The following is a 22446-nucleotide window of genomic DNA, read 5'->3' as shown; positions in this document are numbered from 1 at the left end:
CCCCCCCCCGACACCAGCTGCAATTAATATAACTGAAGCCCTTAGAACACATAAGCAAAGAAGAGCAGGTGCAGAGAGTCTCCTACCTACGAGGCTGAGCAGCCATCACCATGTCGATGGTATCCACACCAATGCCCATGATATTGATGACTGTCTGTCCAGCTTCTGTGTAAGCCAGACTGCAGATGCAGAGAGACTGCAGGCTGGGGGTTTGACTGGAAGACAAGGGTGCTATTACCAGAAAGTTGCCAAGTTTATCACTGAGACTCACACCTAACCAACTGGACACTGTGATACACTGTGATACAGACCAGCTCTGCCAAAGGCACTTTCCTAAAATAGACTTCATCTTCAGGCCCACTCTAAGACGCAATCTAAACATCCATTCATGAACAGACATATTTACTGAAACAAGTCATGACTAACCCCTACACGGAATGCATGGAACCACTAAAATAAGACTGCAGTGTCAGGGAGTGAAAGGCACACAGCAGTGAGTACAAGCAGAGAATTGACATACTGAAAAACACGCACTGACTTGTTAACAACCATCACCGCCGGCAGACTGACGCATGGCTACTTGCGCTAACTGCCTATTCTCCAATGCATGTGCATAATTTTTGTACAGATCCTAAAAATTTTCTATCTACATGTACACAATCACACCTTATCACTCCCACTTCATTTGCTCCCTATAGGGAGAAATGATCATTTCTCAATGGAGCCAGTGGAAAGCAAATCACAGTCAAGATTAATGAATGCACTTTGGGTTCAAGCAAGGTGAGTGTGCTAAAAGAAATGAGACTGCCTTACGTGCAACAACCCATGTCTTCCCCTGGTAAGCACTGGGTCTATTAACCGGGTCCTCATTACCTGTTGTGCAGGTCTGTCTCATGGCACAGGTTCAGTATAGCATGAATCAGCTCCAAGATCAGGCAACCTGAACTCCAGAAAAAAAAGACAGAGCAATGACATGGCCTGTGTGAGGAGCTTTAAGAAAGGAAAACAAAGCTTTCCAGAGAGCATTAGTTCTGGGAAGGGAGAGGGTGGGGGAAAGAGGGGATGGTGCTGCCTGCGTTGTCCTTACCGATGTGCTCCCTCGCACCATGAGAGTTGTAGCGCCACTTGTGGTAGCTGGGAAGCATTTCCTTCAGCACGAACATGACACAGGGCACTAGGCCTTGGTTCTGGGTACTTCCAAGCTGCCCCTGTGGGAAACCATTCTGTAAGGGCCTCTGCCATGTAAGGAAGAAAAGTTGTTTAGCTGCTTGGGATTTCACTTCAAAAGCATAGATAGGTTCATAGGAAACTTAGACACACGTTGGCCACCAGAAAAAAATAGAAACCACAAATTTCTCTAAAATACAAAGAGCAACTAAAAAGCAATGTGACAATGTCATCAAAGGTGCCTAGTGATAAACATTAAATCTGACAGAAGGCAGGGACCTTAAACACAGAATTACCAAGGACCAAGAATGCCAGATTCACTGTTATGAACAGCAGCCTCCTCTGATCTCAACTCCATTACTGGAATACCGGAAGGGATGAAAGGCTGATACTCAAAAGTTCTTTGTCATAGTAGTTCTTAATTTCAGCCACTTTCTCAAACTGGAGACCCTCAATTTATATATAGGCATCTCAATCTATCTTTATCTATATAAAACAGTCATTCCTTGTATGTATGTATGTCGGTCATGGGGCTTGAACTCTAGGCGTGGGCACTGTCCCTCAGCTCTTCAGCTCAAGTCTAGCACTCTACCACTTGAGCTTCGGCGCCACTTCTGGTTTTCTAGTTAGATATTAGAGATAAGAGATAAGAGTTAAGATAAGAGATAAGAGTTGCCTGCCCAGCCTGGCTTTGAACTGCGATCCTCAGGTCTCAGTCTCCTGAGTAGCTAGGATTACAGGTGTGAACTACCCGCGCCCGGCTATTTTTTTTTTGTATTGTTAAGTAAACTTTTATTTCAAAATTAAATCCTCAGGTGATTTAATATTTTGTCTTTTTCAAAATATTTTATTGTTATTATTAAGATGTTGTACAGAGGGGTTGCCATTTCATAAGTCAGGTTACATAAGTACATCTCTTCCTTCCTTTGCTTTCCCCCAGTTTCAGGACTGTTTCTTTGAAAGTACTCACTTCCTGACAGGCAGGAAGTACAGGGTGCTGCTCACCAATGACTCTCTCAACTCATGGAATACAGACCTTTTCTATTTTCTAGACATCAGGACAAATTCTGCACTTGTTCAGCATCATGTAGCAAGTACGTGATCAACCTGAAATGTAAACCTAATTCTATCCACCTCCAAAAGCTTTGTTCTTTTGTGTGTGTGTGTGCTGGTCGTGGGGCCTGAACTCTGGGCCTAGGCGCTGTCCCTCAGCTCTTCAGCTCAAGGCTAGCGCTCTACCACTGGAGCCACAGCACCATTTCTGGCTTTTTCTGCTTATGTGGTGCTGAAGAATTGAACCCGGGCCTCATGCATGCAAGGCAAGCACTCTACCACTGAGCCACCTTCCCAGCCCCCAAAAGCCTTGTTCTTAACCCTTTATATCTGACTCACTTAGGAAAGGGCAGCAAGCACTGAGTGGGGAATACAGACAGCAAGTTCTGTGAGAAGGGCTCACAGTACCCTCACTGCTGCCGACTTCTGTCCCATAAGCTTTTCAAATGTTAAACAAACTCATATATCTAAGGACTTACTACTGAACATACTGGCATAAAACAGAGGCCACCCTAATGCCAGGACAACTGTTGTAACTATAGACAAGACTGTCTTGAAGAAAAAGGCAGGGAAACTATTGTGGTCTCAGTCAGCTGACCAACCGTACCTTGACAAGGGTGGTGATCAAGCGCAGAAAGGCAACGGTGACTTTGTACTCGCCCTGGGGCTGCTCGCTATTCATCAGAAGGTTCCCATACCCTCCAGCATTCATCCCCTCAGCACTGGCAAAACACAGAAAGGAAGAGAGATAAAATGATAAGGATGGCTCAAGGGTTCCAGAAACGTAATCACAGCATTTCTTTTGGTGGTACTAGAGTTTGAACTCAGGGGCTCACACTTCTAGGAAGGCTTTCTACCACTAAGCTACACTTCCAATCACCACAGAGCATTTTTACTATTGTCTGCAAGGGAAATGATCAAATGTAGCCAATTTTATGCTGCTTTATTGATGTGTAATCTCAAGATAGATTGATGAAAAAAATCAAATGAGCCATCAGGAAATACCTCTTCTATAAGCAGGAGAGAGGTGCTGTTCCACTTGAGTCACAGCCCAACTACCAGCCTGTATATTGGTAGCTGGTCTACTGGGGAGCTTTTGTAGCCATGAAACAAGGAAGAGCATACTGACTGTGTCTGAAAATAGATATAGCTTTTTGCATCCAGACACCTCTAGAGCTTCAGCTGGATCTTTAAAACTTGAAAACCCAGGACGCAGCACTCTGCCCTGAGAGGTGAGCAGCCCTATGCCATGCTCCCTATCCCTTCATCTCATCCTCACTCACCCTTGGTTCCCAGAGCTGCAGAGGCAAGAAGTGCATACAGTACAGAAAGAGAAAGCTTAAAACGAATGTAGCCAGAGCTTCATACTAATGGTTCACACCTGTAATCCTAGCTACTCATAAAAGGCTGAGATCTGAGGATTGCAGTTCAAAGCCAGCCTAGGCAGGGAAGCCAGTGAGACTCTCTAATCAGCCACCAAAAAGCTGGTAGTTGGGCTGTGACTCAAGTGGAACAGCACCAGCCTTTAATAAAAATAAGTGCACCCGTGCGTGCACATGCATGCGCATGCACACACACACACACACACACACACACACACAAAGCAGGCCAGGCTAGACTTGAAAGGAGGATGGTTCATGCTAGGGAATAAAGCTGACCCACCAGGCCTGGCTCACCTAATCATCTGTGTCATGTTAGAGACAGGATGGGCCACAAATGGTAAAAAACCTGTGTGACGAAGATCAGTCCAGACCTGCAAAGGAAAAAGCTAAATGTTCACCCATTTTCTGTCCCACACCAATGCAATACTCATTGGCTATAAGAAGACTTGGTGTCTTACCTTTGCTGGATTCCGGGCAGCTAAAACAGTCAAACAGTTAACACAAGAAGCAATGACATCCACAGGGGGAGAAATTACTGTCGTCAACCTGGTTGGAGAATAGCAGCACTCAATAAAATGACTAACACATTTGGTTCCATCACAGAGATTTTCCAGTTCTCTCCCTACATTCCTCTTTTAGGGCTTCAGGCCTTCCCAAGGGAGAAGCGTGTGTGGCCTGGAAACCAAGAGAGATTGCCACAAGCTCTGGCAGGTAATGGAGGGCTAGGTGTGCGTGACTCACCGCTGCAGCAGCATGTAGATGCGGGATGTGATGGGCAGGAGACAGTCCGCAATGGAGAGGTCAGTGCTGATGACCTTGTGGACCAGATCAATGATGGGTTTGACTCGCTGGCAATGCTGAATCACATCTAAAGAGAAACAATGTCTTTGCCTTCACAGCAAACAACTCCACGAGATCACTGAAGGGTTTCAGAGACACAAATAAACAAATCAGATGTTCCCTCCCTACAGTGGTCTCTCTGAACGTTGCCTACCTGCAGTGGAAACAACATGAAGCAGCATTTCAATCTCACAAGTGAAGAGGGTCCAGCTACTGTAGGAGTACTCCCAGCGCACCAGGTAAGCCCGGTCATCCAGCATCACTTGACCCACGGTACCTTGAGGTATGCGAAGGTTCGTCTGGCCCCCTAAGGAAGGGAGGAAGAGAGATAGCCGTTTAATATATTAGAGGATGAACAGAAAGAAGAGCCTCCACTACAGCACCAGTGTGTCAACACAGACACATGGACTCTTCTTAGTAACTAAAAAGCACATAGCTTTTTCAATAAAGATATAAAAACGCAGATATTTAATTCTTTCCATAGGTTTAAAACCAGTTGTGTCCAGAGTGGCTTCTATCCCTCCAATGACTATTTTTCTTTAAACTATCTGAATTATATGTGTAACAAAAAGAAGTGGGTTTTTGTTGTTTCTATTTCCTAGCATCTTGTCTATTAAGAACTATCAAAAAAAAAAAAAAAAAAGCTGGAAGTCGCGCTGTGGCTCAAGTGGTAGAACACTAGTCTTGAGCTGAAGAGCTGAGGGACAGCACCCAGGCCCAGAATTCAGGCCCCAGGACCAGACCAAAAAAAAAACAACAAACAACTATCCAAGACTTGATAAGAATTTATTGCTATGCTACTATCTCTATAATGTCTGATTTGCATACTAAGTATGCAGAGAATAAGCTTGTGTATAGTTCATACTTTTTTTTGCCAGTTGTGAGGCTTGAACTCTGGGCCTTGAGCATTTCAGCTCAAGGCTAGCACTCTAACACACTGAGCTACAGCGCCACTTCCAGTTTTCTGGCAGTTAATTGGAGGTAAGAGTGTCACATACTTTCCAGCCTGGGCTGGCTTTGAACTGTCACCCTCAGATCTCAGCTTCTTTAGTAGCTAGGATTACAGGCGTAAGCCATAGGCATATGGTTACTTTTTACATTTTTGAGGGGACAAAAAATACAAACTGAAGCTGGGCACCAGTGGCTCACGCCTGTAATCCTAGCATGGTTCAAAGTCAGACCAGGCAGGAAAAATCTGTGAGATTCTTATCTCCAATTAACCACCAGAAAACTGGAAGTGGCACTGTGGCTCAAGTGGTAGAGTGCTCATCTTGAACTGAAGAGCTGAGGGACTGCGCCCAGGCCCAGAGTTCAAGTCCCACAACCAACAGAAAACAAAACAATACAAAACCAAACAAAAACTGTATTTCAGGGGGGAAATATTGACCAGGTAAAGGATAAATCAAATCCAGAAAGAGGAAAGGATAAATCCAGAAATAGGGCTAGAGGTGTGGCTTAGCAATATGTATTAGCCTAACAAGTGCACGACCTTGAGTTTAAACCCAGTGCCGCCAAAAAAGAAAAAATAACCATCACAAAAATGAGCTAGAAGTATGACTGAGTGGTAGAGCACCTGCCTAGTAAGTGCAAGACTCTGAGATCAAACCTCTGCTAAAAATAGAGAGATAAACTTGCTGTAATTGCAGCTTAGTGGCAGAGCACAATACCCTAGTTCAATCTCCAAAAACTACAAAAATTTTGAGAAAGGGAAGCTGAGACTAATTGTCACCAAACCAAAAAACAAAAGAGAAGGAAGTATTTTACAGGCACCTCAAACAAAAGGGTTAAGCTTGACTAGACCCATGTAAGTGGGGTTAACATACCAAAGCTATCTGCCTTACCCAAAGGGTAGACGAGTTTGGGTGTTTGTCTCCGCCAAAGAGTTCCATCTTCGTGGGAGATGACATCATGGGGCTTGTGCTTATAAAGTTCATTGTAGAAAGACATCTTATCCAGGAAGCTATACACCTGCCAACAGGCCAAAGAAACCCATCACACATTCATCACAGGATATCTAAGGGTCCTGTGTCAGCTGCTTCAGTCCTCAAACTTCCACCAGCCCATCACTGAGGCTCTTCCTGGAATTAAACTGCCTCAGATGATCCATGTTTTTTTTGGGGGGGTGGGGGCAATTAGTCGGCTTGAACTTAGGGCCTGGGTGCTGTGCCTGGGTCTTTTTACTCAAGGCTAGTGCTCTATCACTCTGAGCCACAGCTCCACTTCCAGTTTTTTGGCAATTAATTGGAGATGAGTCTCATGGACTTTCTTCCCCAGACTGGCTTTGAACAGCGATCCTCAGATCTCAGCCACCTGAATAACTAGAATTACAGATGTGAGCCACCATCACTCAGCTTTCAGCATTGTTTAACCCAATTCATTCCCTTCTCTCCATTGAAAAAGGATCTCTCCTCAATAATGCTCTCTTGGACTGGGAATGTGGCTTGCCTAGCTTGAATGAAGCCCTGGGTTCCATTCCTCAGTACACATAAACAGAAAAGGCCAGAAGTGGTGCTGTAGCTCAAGTGATAAAGTGCTAGCTTTGAGCAAGAGAAGCTTACGGACAGTGCCCAGACCCTGAGTTCAAGCCCTACGACTGGCAAGAAATAAAATAAAATGAAAAAAAAATGCTCTATCACTGGAAATACTACAAAACCATTTTTATATATCACCTGACTCCATTTCATTTTTTTTTGGCCTGTGTTTTAGGGCTGGAAGTAGGACTTCATGCTTGCTCACCTTACTTTCTTTTCTTTTTTTTTTTGGTCCGGTCGTGGGGCCTGAACTCTGGGCCTGTGCGCTGTCCCTCAGCTCTTCAGCTCGCGCTCTACCACTTGAGACACAGCGCCACTTCTGGCTTTTTTAATTTTGCTTTATGTGGTACTGAGGAATCGAACCTAGGGCCTCATGCATGCAAGGCAAGCGCTCTACCACTGAGCCATCTTCCCAGGCCCTTGCTCACCTTACTTTCTAGACAGGCATCCTGCCACTTGAGTCATACCTCTAGACTGCCTGGCTTTTTGCTGATTAGCTAGAGATGTGTCTCTTGGACTTTTCTGCCTGGGCTGTCTTGTGAACCATACTATTGTAGATCTCAGACACCTGAGTAGCTAGGATTATGAGAACCAGCACCTAGCTTGTTTTCCCTTTCTTTCTTGGTCTTTCCTTTCCTCTCTTCCCTTCCTTCTCCCTTGCTCCCTCTTTCCCTCTCTCCCATCCTATCTTCCTCTTTCCTCCCTTCCTTATTCCTTCCTATTTTGCAGTGCCAGTGATCAAATCCAGGTACTTGCACATATTACTAAGGTACTATACCACCGAACTACATCTCCAGCCCTATTACCTTGTACCTACACAGTTACTCTCTTCCAGGTTGATATTGAGGAATTTTATGCTTAGACTTAGTCCTATAGTATCTACTAGGGATTCTTCACAAAGTATTAGCATATTTCATGCAACTGCAGACGAACATTTGTCCTGGCAGTGGTGTATCAATGCCAAAAGGAAAAGGAATCTCAGTGACAGCCCAACAAAATCCCTCTCCTGCAGGATCTGACTCAACAACTTACCTTTTTGGCAGTGGACTTCCCTGACACGAGGGCTCGGAGCAACTGCAGGAGTGGGGAAAGTAGATGGGGAAACATGCCACATACACTGTCCAGAATGATGCCAAGACCAGAGGTTGGTTCCTAGGATGGAAGGAAATAGTCATGCCTCTTCAGAAGTGACTAGCTGTCATAAGAAAATCTAGAATTATTCCTTCCATTAGCATTATCATTCTTCCCTCATCACCTAAGACTCTCACAGTTCTACTGACAAAAGCTCTCAAACTGGGTATTCACGACATAGAAGAGACTGCTTGTCTATGCAGTGAGCTCTGCATGGTCACTTTTCTTGTTTTTGTTTTGGGGTCCGGTCGTGGGGCCTGAACTCTGGGCCTGGGCGCTGTACCTCAGCTCTTCAGCTCAAGGCTAGTGCTCTACCACTTGAGCCACAGCGCCACTTCTGGCTTTTTTCTTTTTGCTTATGTGGTGCTGAGGAATCAAACCCAGGGCCTCAGGCATGCAAGGCAAGCGCTCTACCACTGAGCCATCTTCCCAGCCCCAATGGCCACTTTTCTTAAAGATAACCTTGTTCCTTGGTATTACATTTCCACTAAAGTAAAAAGAAACTAAAAACATGTAGCACTTAGCCACCACACACAAACAATAAAGCTCAATTTAAATATGAGACAACACCAGCTTCTCCCAGACACTTGGGGTTTTATAAGAGTACCAGTATATCAGAAAAATCAGGAGGAGCTGGGAACATGGCTTAGTAGTGGAGCGCTTGCCTAGCATGCACAAAGTCCTGGGTTTGATTCCTTAGTACCACATACACAGAAAAAGCCAGAAGTGGTGCTGTGGTTCAAGTGGTAGAGTAGAGTGCTCATCTTGAGCAAAGGACATTCAGGTACAGTGCGTAGGCCCTGAGTTCAAGGCCCAGGACTGGAAAAAAAAAAAAAAAAAAAGGAAAATCAGGAGATGAATTACAGATCCTTTATCAACTGGACTGTGAGGTTTGAGTCTCAGATGAGACTCAAGAATTGATGAGACTATGGGCTGGGAAGGTGGCTCAGTGGTAGCGTGCTTGCCTCTCATGCATGAGACCCTGGGTTTGATTCCTCAGCATCACATAAACAGAAAAGGCCAGAAGTGGCTCTGTGGCTCAAATGGTAAAGTTTTAGCCTTGAGCTGAAGAGCTGAGGGACAGCGCCTAGGCCCTGAATTCAAGCTTCATGACTGACAAAAAAAAAAAAAGAATGACAAGACTAATCCTCCCCAAATCAAATTCTTACTCTAGCTGTGAGTCAGTAGCTCATGCCTGTAATCCTAGCTATTCAGAAAGCTGAGATCTGAGAATCGTGGTTCAAAGCCAGCCCAGGCAAGGCAAGTCCATGAGACTCTTATGTCCAATTAACCAGCAGAAAACTGGAAGTGGCACTGTGGATAAAGTGGTAAAGTGCTTGCCTTGAGCTGAAGAGCTGAGGGACAGCACCCAGGCCTAGAGTTAAAGACCTACAACTGACCAAAAAAAAAAAAAAAAACTCACTCTAACCTAACACTCTGATAACTGGCAACATATAAATTATTGGATTTTTTTCTTTTTTCTTGATTGTGGGGCTTGAACTCAGGGCCTGGATACTGTCTCTGAGCTTTTTTGCTCAAGGCTAGTATTCTACCACTTTGAGCCACAGTAATACTTCCAATTTTCTAGTAGTTAATTGGAGGTAAGTGTCTTATAGACTTTCCAACCTGGGATGGCTTTGAACAATGATCCTCAGGTCTCAGCCTCCTTAGTAGCTAGGATTATAGGTATGTCACTGGCCCTAGGCTTTAAACTCAAAGTTTGAACATGTCCCTGAGGTTTTCACTCAAAACTAGTACTCTATCACTACAGCCATAGCTTCACTATTGGCTTTTTGGTGCTTAGAGTATCATGGACTTTCCTGGTCAGGATGGCTTCAAATGTCAACCTCAGATCTCTGTCTTCTGAGTAGATAGGATTATAAGTGTTAGCCAGTAGTGCCCAGCTAAGATAGTTTTTTTGTTGTTGCTGTTGTTCGTGGAGCTTGAACTCTGGGCTTGGGCACTATCCCTGCTCAAGGCAAGCACTCTATCTCTTGAGCCACAGCACCACTTCCGGTTTTTTAGGGCAAAATTGGAGATAAGAGTCTCACTGATTTTTCTGCCCAGGATGGCCCTGAACCGTGATCCTCAGATCTCAACCTCCTCAGTAGCTAGAATTACAGGCGTGAGTCACTGGTGCCCCGCCCAGCCAGGAAAGTTTTAATGCCCTAGAAGGACTTTGAAGGACTACAAGAATCCTAGTACCTAAAAGGCAATATATTGGTGAAATATATTGGTTGGCAGGATGGTTGAGGTTAAGACTCCATAACAAATTATTAGAGTAGGCTTATTCAGCATAATCCTATCATGCTAAATATTTGAGCTACAGACTCAAGTCAGGCAGAACTTTCTGGCTACTGTGTGTCCGACTGTGTGATCTTGGGCAGGTCATCAATGCAAAAGGAGGATAATGATAGCATCTACTTCATAGACCTTCCTGAAGAGCCAATGAAGACATGTGCATAAATGCTAACTATAAGAGCTATCACAGGGCTGGGAATGTGGCTTAGTGGTAGTTATTGCGTAGCACAGATGAAGCTCAGGGTGAGAGTCCTCAATACCACATAAACAGAAAAGGCCAGAAGTAGCTCAAGTGGTAAAGTGCTAGCCTTGAGCAAAAGAAGCTCAGGGACAGTGGCCAGGCCCTGAGTTCAAGCTCAAGACTGGCCAAAAAGAAAAAGACCTACCACAACTATTTAACAAAATATACCAGGAAGTGGCAACATGTTTGTTTGTTTTTTGTCAGTCGTGGGGCTTGAACTCTAGGCCTGGCCACAGACCCTCAGTTCTTCATCTCAAGGCAAGCGTTCTATCACTTGAGCTACAGTGCCACTTCCGGCTTTCTCGTGGTTTACTGGAGATAGGAGTCTCACGGTCTTTCCTGCCCGGACTGGCTTTGAACCACGATCCTCAGATCTCAGCCTCCTGAGTAGCTAGGATTACAGGCGTGAGCCACCAGTGCTGCCTGAAACATGTTTGAGGGGGAAGGACAGTGAGGGAGGGGCACAGCAGTGAAAGGAGGAAGGGTAAGCAAATGCAGGCAGGTGTGGGAGTGGGGGAAAATGGGGGAGAATGATGGAATGGGTGACACTGATCAAGATACAATGCACTCATAACCTGACTTAGGGAACTGTAATCAATTCCTTATTATACCTAGGTAATGGTGGTTCATGCTTATGCTCCTAGCTACTCAGGAGGCTTTAGATCTGAAGATCATAGTTCATAGGCAGGAAAGACCCTAAGACTCTGATCTCTAATTAACCACCAAAAAGCCATCAGTGGAGCTTTGGGTTTAAGTGATAGAGCACCAGCTTTGAGCGAAAAAGCTCATGGACATTGCTCAGGCCCAGAATTCAAGCTCTAGAAATGGCACAAACAAACAAAAAATAAACTATCAGAACGTGTCCAATAAATCCTTTCTCACATGATTCCCTCTGCCATACTTACTGTGCCCCAAAACAGTTCTGGAAGAGAAGGGTCTGCCAGGACTTCACAAGCTGTATCAATGACATCCTGTTAGGGGGAGAGGAGAAAATGAGAGAAAGTGACTGGATAAACCATTTTATGCTTTTATTGTATTCTGTTAACATTAAAACACCAATAAACACCTTCCTGTAATATATCAGAACAACTCTGAGTTTAGAGTAACATTTAGGTGTTGGTGACTCATGCCTATAATCCTAACTAATTAAAAGGCTGAAATCTGGGGCTGGGAAGGTAGCTCAGTGGTAGAGCACTTGCCTTGCATGCATGAGGCCCTGGGTTCGATTCCTCAGCACTACATAAGAAAAAAGAAAAAAGCTGGAAGTGGTGCTGTGGCTCAAGTGGTAGAGCGCTAGCCTTGAGCTGAAGAGCTGAGGGACAGTGCCCAAGCCCAGAGTTCAGGCCCCACGACTGGACCCAAAAAAAAAAGAGACTGAAATCTGAGGACTGTGATTCAAAGCCAGCCCAGGCAACGAAGTCTATGAGACCCTATCTCCGATTAACGACCAGAAAACCGGAAGTGGCACTGTGGCTCAAAATGGTAGAACTCTAGCCTTGAACAGAAGAACTCAGGGAGAGCCCAGGCCCAGAGTTCAAGCCCCATGATCAACTAAATAAGTAAGTAGAAGAATAACATTATAGCTGGGCATGTTGCCTCTAATCCCTACACTACTTGGCAGACCAAGTTAGGAGGATCTGGAGTTTGAGACTGGAGCAAGTTTTTCCATGAGTTCAAAGCAAGCAAGGACCACATACATAGTGAGACCCTACCTCTCCCATCCCTCCAAAAAGACTATACCTGGCCAAGGGTACACATTATGTCTGCTATATGAGATTAGACAAACTGAACCTAAATTGTTAAATGCTTATGTGTAAAATGAGATGAGAAAAGCTGGTAATACTGCTTTGGTTTACTAAAGATTAAATAAGATGTTTGGGGAATTAAAGTATAAACTGGAAAATGCTATATAAATGTAAGGTATTACCAGGCTCAGCAAGACTAGACTACTAAAAGGGCAAGGACAATGGCTAGCACAGAGCTCAGCCCACACTGGGCATTTATTAAGAAAAGTTTCTAAAACTTCAAGTTGTAGGGCTGGGAAGGTGACTCAGTGGTAGAGCGCTTGCCTTGCATGCCTGAGGCCCTGGGTTTGATTCCTCAGCACCACATAAGCAAAAAGAAAAAAGCTAGAAGTGGTGCTGTGGCTCAAGTGGTAGAGCGCTAGCCTTGAGCTGAAGAGCTAAGGGACAGCGCCCAGGCCCAGAGTTCAGGCCCCACGACGGGACCAAAAAAAAAAAAAAAATTCAAGTTCTATGGAGCTGGGCAGGTAGCTCGATGGTAGAGTGCTTGCCTTGTATACATGAGGCCCTGGGTTCGATTCCTCAGTACCACATACGCAGAAAAACACGGAAGTGGCACTGTAGCTCAAGTGGTAGAGCGCTAGCCTTGAGCTGAAGAGCTGAGGGACAGCGCCCAGGCCCAGAGTTCAGGCCCACGACTGACAAAAATAAATAAATAAATTAATTAATTAATAATTCAAGTTTTAGGACAACCCCGACATGTTTATACAAATCCTCTAGGTATAAGGCAGGTACTAATGTATTCAAAAATTGCCCAAAGTATTCAAAGCTTGTTCAATACTCTACTGCTTTCAATTAACTGCAATCCTCTTAATCCTTTAATTCAAGCATTCAAGAGGTTGAGACAGGCAGATCATGAGTTCAAAACTAGCCTAGGCTATATAGTGAGTTCCAGGCCAGCCTAGGCTAAACAGTAACAATTTTTCTCAAAATAAAAACAAAAAACAAGATAAGAGTGCTGGGAAGGTGGCTCAGTGGTAGAGCGCTTGCCTCGCATGCCTGAGGTCCTGGGTTCGATTCCTCAGCACCATATATGCAGAAAAAGCCAGAAGTGGCACGGTGGCCTATGTGGTAGAGCACTCCTCTTGAGCTGAAGAGCTGAGGGACAGCGCCCAGGCCCAGAGTTCAAGACCCATGACCGACCCAAAAAAAAAAAAAAAAAAAAAGATAGAAAAAAAAATGTTGTTTGTACTGAACATGTACAATGTTTTCCCATCATTCTCCAATCAAGATCCAAACTAACTATTCACTATTCACATAGCATTTACATTGTTGTTAGTTACTGTGAGAGATGATCTGAGGTAAACTTTCCAGGGTGCATGCAGCTCATGCCTATAATCCCAGATACCTCTATGAGGCACAGATTGGAGGATCAACTAATGGTCAAGTGAGGTTAGGCACACCCTTGTCACCCTGGCAATGCAGGGAGGCAAATATAGGAAGGTATCCCAGGCCTCTCCCCAAGCATAACAACCTTATATGAAAAAATAACTAGCACAAAAAGGGCTGGTAGAGTGGCTTGAATATTGAGAGGCCCTAAGTTCAACTCCAATACCTCCCCCCAACCTGCAAAAAGAAAAAAAAAAAAAAGACTGGTATTCTAGAAGCTTCCTGGAACCAACCCACCATGGATACCAGAAAAGAACCATACACAGGACGGGAATGTGGCTGAGTGGTAGAGTACTTGCCTAGCATGCATGAAGTCCTGGGTTCGAATCCTCAGTGACACATACACAGAAACAGCCAGAAGTGGTGCTGTGGCTCAAGTGGTAGAGTGCTAGCCTTGAGCAAAAGAAGCTCAGGGACAGTGCCCAGACCTTGAGTTCCAAGCCCCAGGACTGACAACAAAAAATAAAAATAAAAATAAAAAAACCATAAGAACTATATACACTATGATTCCCTTTCTAGAAAAGAATTATTTTAGGCCGGCGCCGGTGGTTCATGCCTGTCATCCTGGCTACTCAGGAGGCTGAGATCTGAGGATGGCGGTTCAAAGCCAGCCCAGGCAGGAAAGTCCATGAGACTCTTAGCTCCAATAAACCACTAGAAAACTGGAAGTGGTGCTGTGGCTCAAATGGTAGAATGCTCGCCTTGAGCTGAAGAGTGCAGGGACAGTGCCCAGGCCCAGGGTTCAAGCCCCACGACCGACCAAAAAAAAAAAAAAAAGAAAAGAATTATTCTGTGTGTGTGGAAAATGAAAGGGAATACTGGGACCCCAATGTTAACTGAATTAACCAGTGTAATTGGATTAGACTTTTTTCTTTTTAACAGCATTTTCTGTTTTTTCAACAATAATATATCATTCACATAATAAATGAAAACAAACAGCAATAAATAAGTTATCATGTGACTAAAGGGGACATTGTGGGGACTGGACTGCAAGGCTGGCAGCTATGACATCCTCTGCAACGCCAGATACTGACCTGCTGATTGCCCAGTGTGTACAGCTCCAGTGAGGTCAGAACGAAAGAGAGGAGTCCATAGACACACATGCACGCGGTGCTCGTGGTACACTGCAATGGCAGGGAGGCAGTCACTACTGGGTAACACAACTCTTAACCCAGTCAGCACAATCATGTCAAGTTGGCATAGCCCTTGCAAACCAATAGGAAACAAATCTAACACTTCTGTACTTTTACTAATTTAGTTATCAGATGAGGAAGACAAAGGGGAGAAAGAGAAAGTAGAAACCACAGCATTCCAACATAGTCAAGAATAAAAGCAAGGCAAGCTGGGCACACTAATACACGGCTCTAACTCTAGTTACTCAGGAAGGCTGAGATCTGAGGGTTGAAGTTGGAGTAGGCCCAAACAGGAAAGTCCAAGAGACTCTTATCTCCAATTAGTCACCAGAAAAAAGCAGCAAGGAGCTGTAGCTCAAGTGGTAGCGCTATCCTTGAGCACAAAAGCTCAGGGACAGCAACAGGTCTTGAGTTCAAGCCCTAGGACCAGCACAAAAATAAAAAACAAAAACAAACTATTTTCTAATTTTTCAACTGTGTGGATAAAGAAGGTATTGTTTATATAAATTGATACTAATGAGCCAGTCACCAATATGAACCATGACCAGCAAATAAGGTCTGTTGGATAAAATTTGTTCTTTTTAAATATAACAAACTTAGTTTTTAGAGCAGCTGTAGGTCCAAATCATATAGCTATTTTAGTGTCTTTGAAATTCTTTGTACTTGGCCTATTATTCCTTCCTCCCTTTCAGCTTAACCCAAATTTTTTTTTTTTTTGCATTCCTGGGGTTTGAATTCAGGGCCTGGGCACTATCCCTAAGCTTCTTTTGCTTGATCAAGGCTAGCACTCTACCACTGGAGCCACAGTACCAGTTCCGGCTTTTTCTATTTATGTGGTACTGAGGAATCAAACCCAGTGCTTCACACATACCAGGCAAGAACTCTACCACTAAACCACATTCCCATCTCTTAACCCAGATACTTATTGTGTGCACAACTTTGACTCCTCTAGTGACATATGGTTGTAATTACATTCTATGGACCTTTTCAAATTGGTTTCTTTCACTTACTCCATCTTTTCATTATTTAATAGCTTCTTTTTTTTGGGGGGGTCCGGTCGTGAGGCCTGAACTCTGGCCAGGGCGCTGTCCCTCAACTCTTCAGCTCAAGGCTAGCACTCTACCACTTGAGCCACAGAGCCACTTCCGGCTTTTTTTCTTTTTGCTTATGTGGTGCTGAGGAATCAAACCCAGGGCCTCAGGCATGCAAGGCAAGCACTCTACCACTGAGCCACCTTCCCAGCCCCGCTTCTTCTTTTTTTTTGATCAGTCGTGGCCTTGAACTCTGGGCCTGGGCACTGTCCCTCAGCTCTTAAGCTCAAGGCTAGCGCTCTACTACTTGAGCCACAGCACCACTTCTGGTTTTCTGCTGGTTTAACGGAGATAAGAGTCTCAGGAACTTTTCTTCCTGGGCTGGCTTTGAACCGTGAACCTCAGATCTCAGCCTCCTGAGTAGCTAGGATTACGGGTGTGAGCTACCACTGCCCACCTCTTTTTAACACTGAGTAATATTCAGATGTATCAGTTTCCTTATATATACTGAAGGATATTTTATCTGTCTCTAAGTACTAGCAATTATGGATGATTTTTTTTTGTTTGTTTTTTTATTCGGTCATGGGGCTTGGGTGCTGTCCCTCAGCTCTTCAGCTCAAGGCGAGTGCTCTACCACTTGAGCTACAGCGCCACTTAGGGTTTTCTGGTGGTTTATTGGAGATAAGAGTTTCATGGACTTTCCTGCTGAATTTGTTTTTTGTATGGGCATAGTTTCTGAAAGTTCATTTAATTCATTTTATTTTGCAGGACCGGGATCAAAGCCAGGGCTTCATAGATGACAGGCAAATGCTTAACCACTGAGGTAAACTTTTAGCCCAAGAGGTTTTGTTTTAGTACATCAAAATGAGTTGACTAGATCATGCCACCCAAATTAAATCCCAAAATTCAAGGGAATTGCTAAGTCATCCTGCTACATGTGAAAAAGCTACCTTAAAAGACTTCTCCAAGCCAGGCACTGGTGGCTCAAGCCTGTAATCCTATCTACTTAGGAGGCTGAGATCTGAGGATCCCAGTTCAAAGACAGCACGGGCAAGAACACCCTGAACACCCAGAAAACTGGAAGTAGTGTTGTGGCTCAAGTGGTAGAGCACTCCCTTGAACTGAAGAGCTCAGGGACAGTGCCCAGGCCCAGAGTTCAAGACCCACAACCAACCAAAAAAAAAGACTTCTCCACTCAGTAAGAGCCAACCACCTATGTCCTAGGACAAATGCTTTACTGGCAAATAGCCAGACTCATAACCTGTAAATTCAAATTGTATCCACCATTACTGAATATTATTGCTGGTTGGGCAAATTATACTTCACTTAATCTCAATTTCCTAATGTAAAAAGCAGGCCTATAATCCTAGCTATTCAGGAGGCTGAGATCTAAGGACTGCAATTCCAAACTAGCCTGGGAAGGAAAGTCCATGAGACTTTTTCTTTTTTTTTTGGTCTGTCATGGGGCTTGAACTCCAGGCCTGGGTGCTGTCCCTCAGTTCAAGGCAAGCACTCTACCACTTGAGCCACAGCACCATTTCCGGTGTTCTGCTGGTTTATTGGAGATAAAAGTCTCACAGACTTTCCTTCCAGGGCTGGCTTTGAACCTTGATCCTCAGATCTCAGCCTCCTCAGTAGCTAGGATTACAAGTGTGAGCCACCAGTGCCAGGCTCCAGGAGATTCTTATCTCCAATTAACCACCAGAAAAAGTATCTCTGTGGCTTGAGTGAAAGAGATCAGCAGCCAGTCCCTAAGTTCCCCATGACCTACAAAAAGAAAAAAAAAGAAGAAGAAGAAGAAGAAGATAGAACTGTTGTAAGGGTTAAAAAAGACACTACTTGGGCTGGGAAGGTGGCTCAGTGGTTGAGTGCTTGCCTTGCATGCCTGAGGTCCTGGCTTTGATTCCTCAGAACCACATAAGCAGAAAAAGCCAGAAGTAGTGCAATGACTCAAGTGGTAGAGCACTAGCCTTGAAATGAATAGCTGAGGGACAGCACCAGGCCCAGAGTTCAGGCCTTTAATTTTTAAATTATATAATATTAATTTTTATTTATTTTAATTAAAAATACTTAGGAGGCTGAGATCTGAGGATTGAGGTTCAAAGCCAGCCTGGGCAGGAAAGTCCTCTTATCTCCAATAAACCACTCAGAAAACCAGAAGTGGTACTGTGGCTCAGGCAGTAGAGCGCTCGCCTTGAGCTGAAGAGCTGAGGGACAGCACCCAAGCCCAGAATTCAAGCCCCACGACCGACGAAAAAAATAATAAAAAAGCAAGGTTGGAGGTGTGACCTAAGTGGTAGAACATCAGCAGCAATCATGAGGTGAATTCAAACACTAACAATGCCCTTCCCAAAAAGATACTGAGCAAGAACAATGTCTGTTCATAGGTAATGCTCTATGTAAGTTAGTTATGACCTAATCATCATGCTTTACCTCACTATTACAGTTCTTGCCAAGATTCTCATAGTTCTGCCCTGCTCTTTGCCCATTTCACTGGAAACCACCAAAAGCTTTAGACTCACGTTATTCCCCCCGCTGGCAAGTGACCGCAGTAGTCGGGTCAGGTACTGAAATACATTTAGCTGGATAGCTGTGCCCCCTATCTTCCGGACCACACTGCTGGTCTCTTCAGGGTTCAGGGTGTGGCGGAGAAGAGCCCATGCCAAAAGTACTGGAGCATGATGTGGAATGTCCCCGAAGGTCAACATCAAACGGTCCATGTCCTAACAAGAGAGGGAAACAGGAGGAAGATTAGCTAGGCCCTGGTGGCTCACGCCTGTAACCCTAGCTACTAAAGAGGCTGAGATCTAAAGAAAGTCTGAGACTCTTATCTCCAATTAACCACCAGAAAACCAGAAGTGGCCCAGTGGCTCAAGTGGTAGAACGCTAGCCTTGAGCTGAAGAGCTGAGGGACAGCACCTAGGTCCAGAGTTCAAGCCCCACGACTGACAAAAAAAGGGGGGAGGGGAGATTCCTCACCAGGATGTCACTGTGATCAGGAGAACCATCATCCACCTAGAGAGGCTTTACTCTCCATGCAGGACCACGTTCCTCCATGCCTCCACACCACCCAGCCACTTCATTCATGTCCCCTCACCTCTCACCTTTACTTACATATTTTTCTTTTATTTATTTATTTTTTTTTGGGTCCGGTAGTGGGGCCTGAACTCTGGGCCTGGACGCTGTCCCTCAGCTCTTCAGCTCAAGGCTAGTGCTCTACCACTTGAGCCACAGCGCCACTTTCGGCTTTTTTTCTTTTTGCTTACGTGGTGCTGAGGAATCGAACCCAGGGCCTCGAGCATGCAAGGCAAGCGCTCTACTACTGAGCCACCTTCCCAGCCCCATTTTTCTTTTATTTTATGTCATTTGTGGGGCCTGAACTCTGGGCCTGAGCACTGTCCCTCAGCTCTTCAGCTCAAGGCTAGCGCTCTACCTCTTGAGCCACAGTGCCACTTCTGGCTTTTTCTGCTTATGTGGTGCTGAGGAATCAAACCCTGGGCTTCATGCATGCAAGGTAAGCACTCTACCACTGAGCCACCTCACCAGCCCTTACTCACATTTCTACCGATTTTATGTATCTTAATGTAAAACTATAAACACATTTTCCAATAAGGACTTCAGAAACTGTATTAGCCTGACCTTAGCTTTCCATGGCCTTTCATTTTCTATTCTTCCCTTCTCAATGTTCACCCCTTTTCCCACTTTCTCCTCCGCCCAGTAAACCTTGGACCTGTTTTGTGTTTATGCCATCTAAGTGACTACATTTGCTTCACAGAATCAGTATCACCTCTGTACAGATGATCAACCAACCTGTTTCTTCTAGATCTAATGACCCATTTAACAATACAGAAATCTAAACTCCAGAACACTAAAAGCTTACACAGCAGGACAGTTCTGTGGTTAAAAACACTACTAACTATAAGCCATCTGAAAGAAAGAAAAAAGGGCTTTCCCAAGTTCACCTGACAAATGAGGCCATCCTGAGCAAACTGGTGCAGTTCTCTCCTGTCATCCAAAGCAAACTTATGCAGGGACTCAATATCCATGCCTTCCACCAGGATAAGGGCACTGAAGTAACTAGGAAGACAAAATGATATAAAGGAATTGTATATGCTCTTCAGAACCTGAGACTAAGGTCAGAAGTAAGACATGTCAATATCAGAATAACCAATGACTTCTGTGGTATCTTAATACTGAGGTTCTAATTTCATGTGAGAGTGTGTATGTGAGAGAGATCTTGAAGATCAAATCCAGGCCTTTTACATTGTTAACACTCTCAGCTGCCCCTGTATTTTAGACTCTCAAGACACCTGTATTTGACCAGCCACTTGATGTCCAATCAGGGCACTATACATCTAGCACTAAAAGTTTCTACCACTTACACCTGACCCAGGTAAACTGTGTCAATTTCTCATCTATATTTCTTTCATCAAAAAGGTGTCATTACATAGATATATCAATGGCCATCAGAAGAGGAAAAAAATAAAAAGTTTAAGCCCACAGGTAATGACTTCAAAAACAGAGAACAAATGTGCTTTCTTAGCATTTGTTTAATGTATGGCCTGAAATAGTTGTTCAAGAACTTTTGTTTGTTGAGTGAATGGATGAACACATTAGATAAAGTCAGAAAGTAAGAATGTACTATTTACTTGAGACCATGTCTCCGTAAGCCCTAGGTTACTGCCCATATGAAGTGCAAGGTATCAGAACACTCATTTCTTTCTCCTCTCATTAAATGAAAAGCTTTCCCTCTCACCTATTTACAGAAGAAATGGAGTACGAAAGCTCTAAGTTCTGTCACCCTTGATTCATTCAGACTTACCCAATCCGGTCGACAAAAGGATCCATGGTCTCATCCACCAGGTGCCTATTGGTCTGTCTACTACCAAATCCTTGCTCTTTAAACATCTTGGTTAATACCAGCAGATCACTAGGTGTCATCTCAAAGTATGCATAGTAAAGGAAGATAATTTCTAGCAGCATGGACTGCTCCCGAAGGCACTGAGCAAACCATCGAGACACCTGGCGCTCAGTCTACACAACCAATGTAGGAAAAAAGAAGGAAAAAGAATGAAAACATATTTTAAAATACTGACATTTTAAAATTTATTTTATTTACTTTTTATTTATTTTTGTCGGTCATGGGGCTTAAACTCTGGGCTTGGGCGCTGTCCCTCAGCTCTTTAGCTCAAGGCGAGCGCTCTACCACTTGAGCCACAACGCCACTTCTGGTTTTGTAGTGGTTAACAGGAGGTAAAAGTCTCACAGACTTTCCTGCCTAGGCTGGCTTTGAACTGTGACCCTCAGATCTCAGCCTCCTGAGGATTACAGGCGTGAGCCACTGGCACCCTGCTTTTATTTTTGTTGGACATGGGGCCTTGAACGTGCAGCCTGGGCAATGTTGCTGACCACTTGTGCTCAAGGCTAGCACTCTACCACTTGTAATTCCACAATGTAATTCCAGTTTTCTAGTGGTTAATTGGAGATGAGTCTCACAGAGGGCTGGGAATGTGGCTTAACGGAAGAGTGTTTGCCTAGCATGCATGAAGCCCTGTGTTCAATTCCTCAGTAACACATAAACTAAAAAGCCAGAAGTGGCACTGTGGCTCAAGTGGTAGAGTGCTAGCCTTGAGCAAAAGAATCTGAGGGACAGTGCCTAAGCCTTGATAAGAAGGAGGAGGAGGAGGAAGAGGAGGAGGAGGAGAGAAGGAAGGAAAGAAAGAAAAAAAAGAAAGAAGGGATTTCACAAGAAGAAAGAAGAAGGGATTTCACATAGCTGGCACCAGTGGCTCAGGCCTGTAATCCTAGCTGCTAAGGAGGCTGAGATCTGAGAACCTCAGTTGGAAGCCAGCCCAGGGAAGAAAGTCCAAGTGACTCTTATCTCCAATAAACTATTCACAAGAAATCAGAAGTGGCCCTGTGGCTCAAGTGGTAAAAGCACTAGCCTTGAGCCAAAGAAGCTTAGGGACAGTGACAACGCCCAGAATTCAAGCCCCAGGATTGGCAAAAACAAAATGTTTTTTGTTTTCCCTACTTGGATCGGCTTTGAACCCTCATCCTCAGATCTCAACCTTCTGAGTTGCTAGGATTACAGGTATGGCCACTGGTGCCTAGCTTTTTTTCTTTTTGTTCCATCGTAGGGCTTAAACTCTGGACCTAGGTGCTATCCCTCAGCTCCTCAACCCAAGGCTCTACCACTTGAGCCACAGTGCCACTTCTGGTTTTATGGTGGCTAATTGGAGATAAGAGTCTCATGGACTTTCTTTTTTTCTTTTTTTTTGGGGGGTCCGGTCGTAGGGCCTGAACTCTGGGTTTGGGCACTGTCCCTCAGCTCGTCAGCTCAAGGCTAGCACTCTACCAATTGAGCCACAGCGCCACTTTCGGCTTTTTTCTTTTTGCTTATGTGGTGCTGAGGAATCGAACCCAGGGTCTCAGGCATGCAAGG

The 22446-nt window shown here is 44.5% G+C and overlaps 1 protein-coding gene across 1 annotated transcript in view; it reads right to left on the bottom strand.

Moving 5' to 3' along the window:
- Nup188 (nucleoporin 188kDa) overlaps window positions 1–22446 on the bottom strand; it is a 56337-nt gene that overhangs the window by 14361 nt on the left and 19530 nt on the right. The window contains exons 9-23 of the mRNA XM_013021274.1: window positions 20824–21035; window positions 19964–20078; window positions 18524–18724; window positions 14872–14961; window positions 11552–11617; window positions 8006–8125; window positions 6284–6410; window positions 4597–4749; window positions 4344–4470; window positions 4061–4148; window positions 3897–3973; window positions 2828–2942; window positions 1088–1208; window positions 874–940; window positions 91–215 (exon numbers count right to left, since the gene is read on the bottom strand). Of these exons, the coding sequence (XP_012876728.1) occupies window positions 91–215; window positions 874–940; window positions 1088–1208; window positions 2828–2942; window positions 3897–3973; window positions 4061–4148; window positions 4344–4470; window positions 4597–4749; window positions 6284–6410; window positions 8006–8125; window positions 11552–11617; window positions 14872–14961; window positions 18524–18724; window positions 19964–20078; window positions 20824–21035 (1804 nt within the window). The remainder of the gene's footprint in view (window positions 1–90; window positions 216–873; window positions 941–1087; window positions 1209–2827; window positions 2943–3896; window positions 3974–4060; window positions 4149–4343; window positions 4471–4596; window positions 4750–6283; window positions 6411–8005; window positions 8126–11551; window positions 11618–14871; window positions 14962–18523; window positions 18725–19963; window positions 20079–20823; window positions 21036–22446) is intronic.

This window comes from Dipodomys ordii, unplaced genomic scaffold (assembly GCF_000151885.1).
Source record: "Dipodomys ordii isolate 6190 unplaced genomic scaffold, Dord_2.0 Scaffold55, whole genome shotgun sequence".
In the NCBI taxonomy this organism is placed as follows: Eukaryota; Metazoa; Chordata; class Mammalia; order Rodentia; family Heteromyidae; genus Dipodomys; species Dipodomys ordii.
This window is presented reverse-complemented; position numbering and strand designations above follow the sequence as displayed.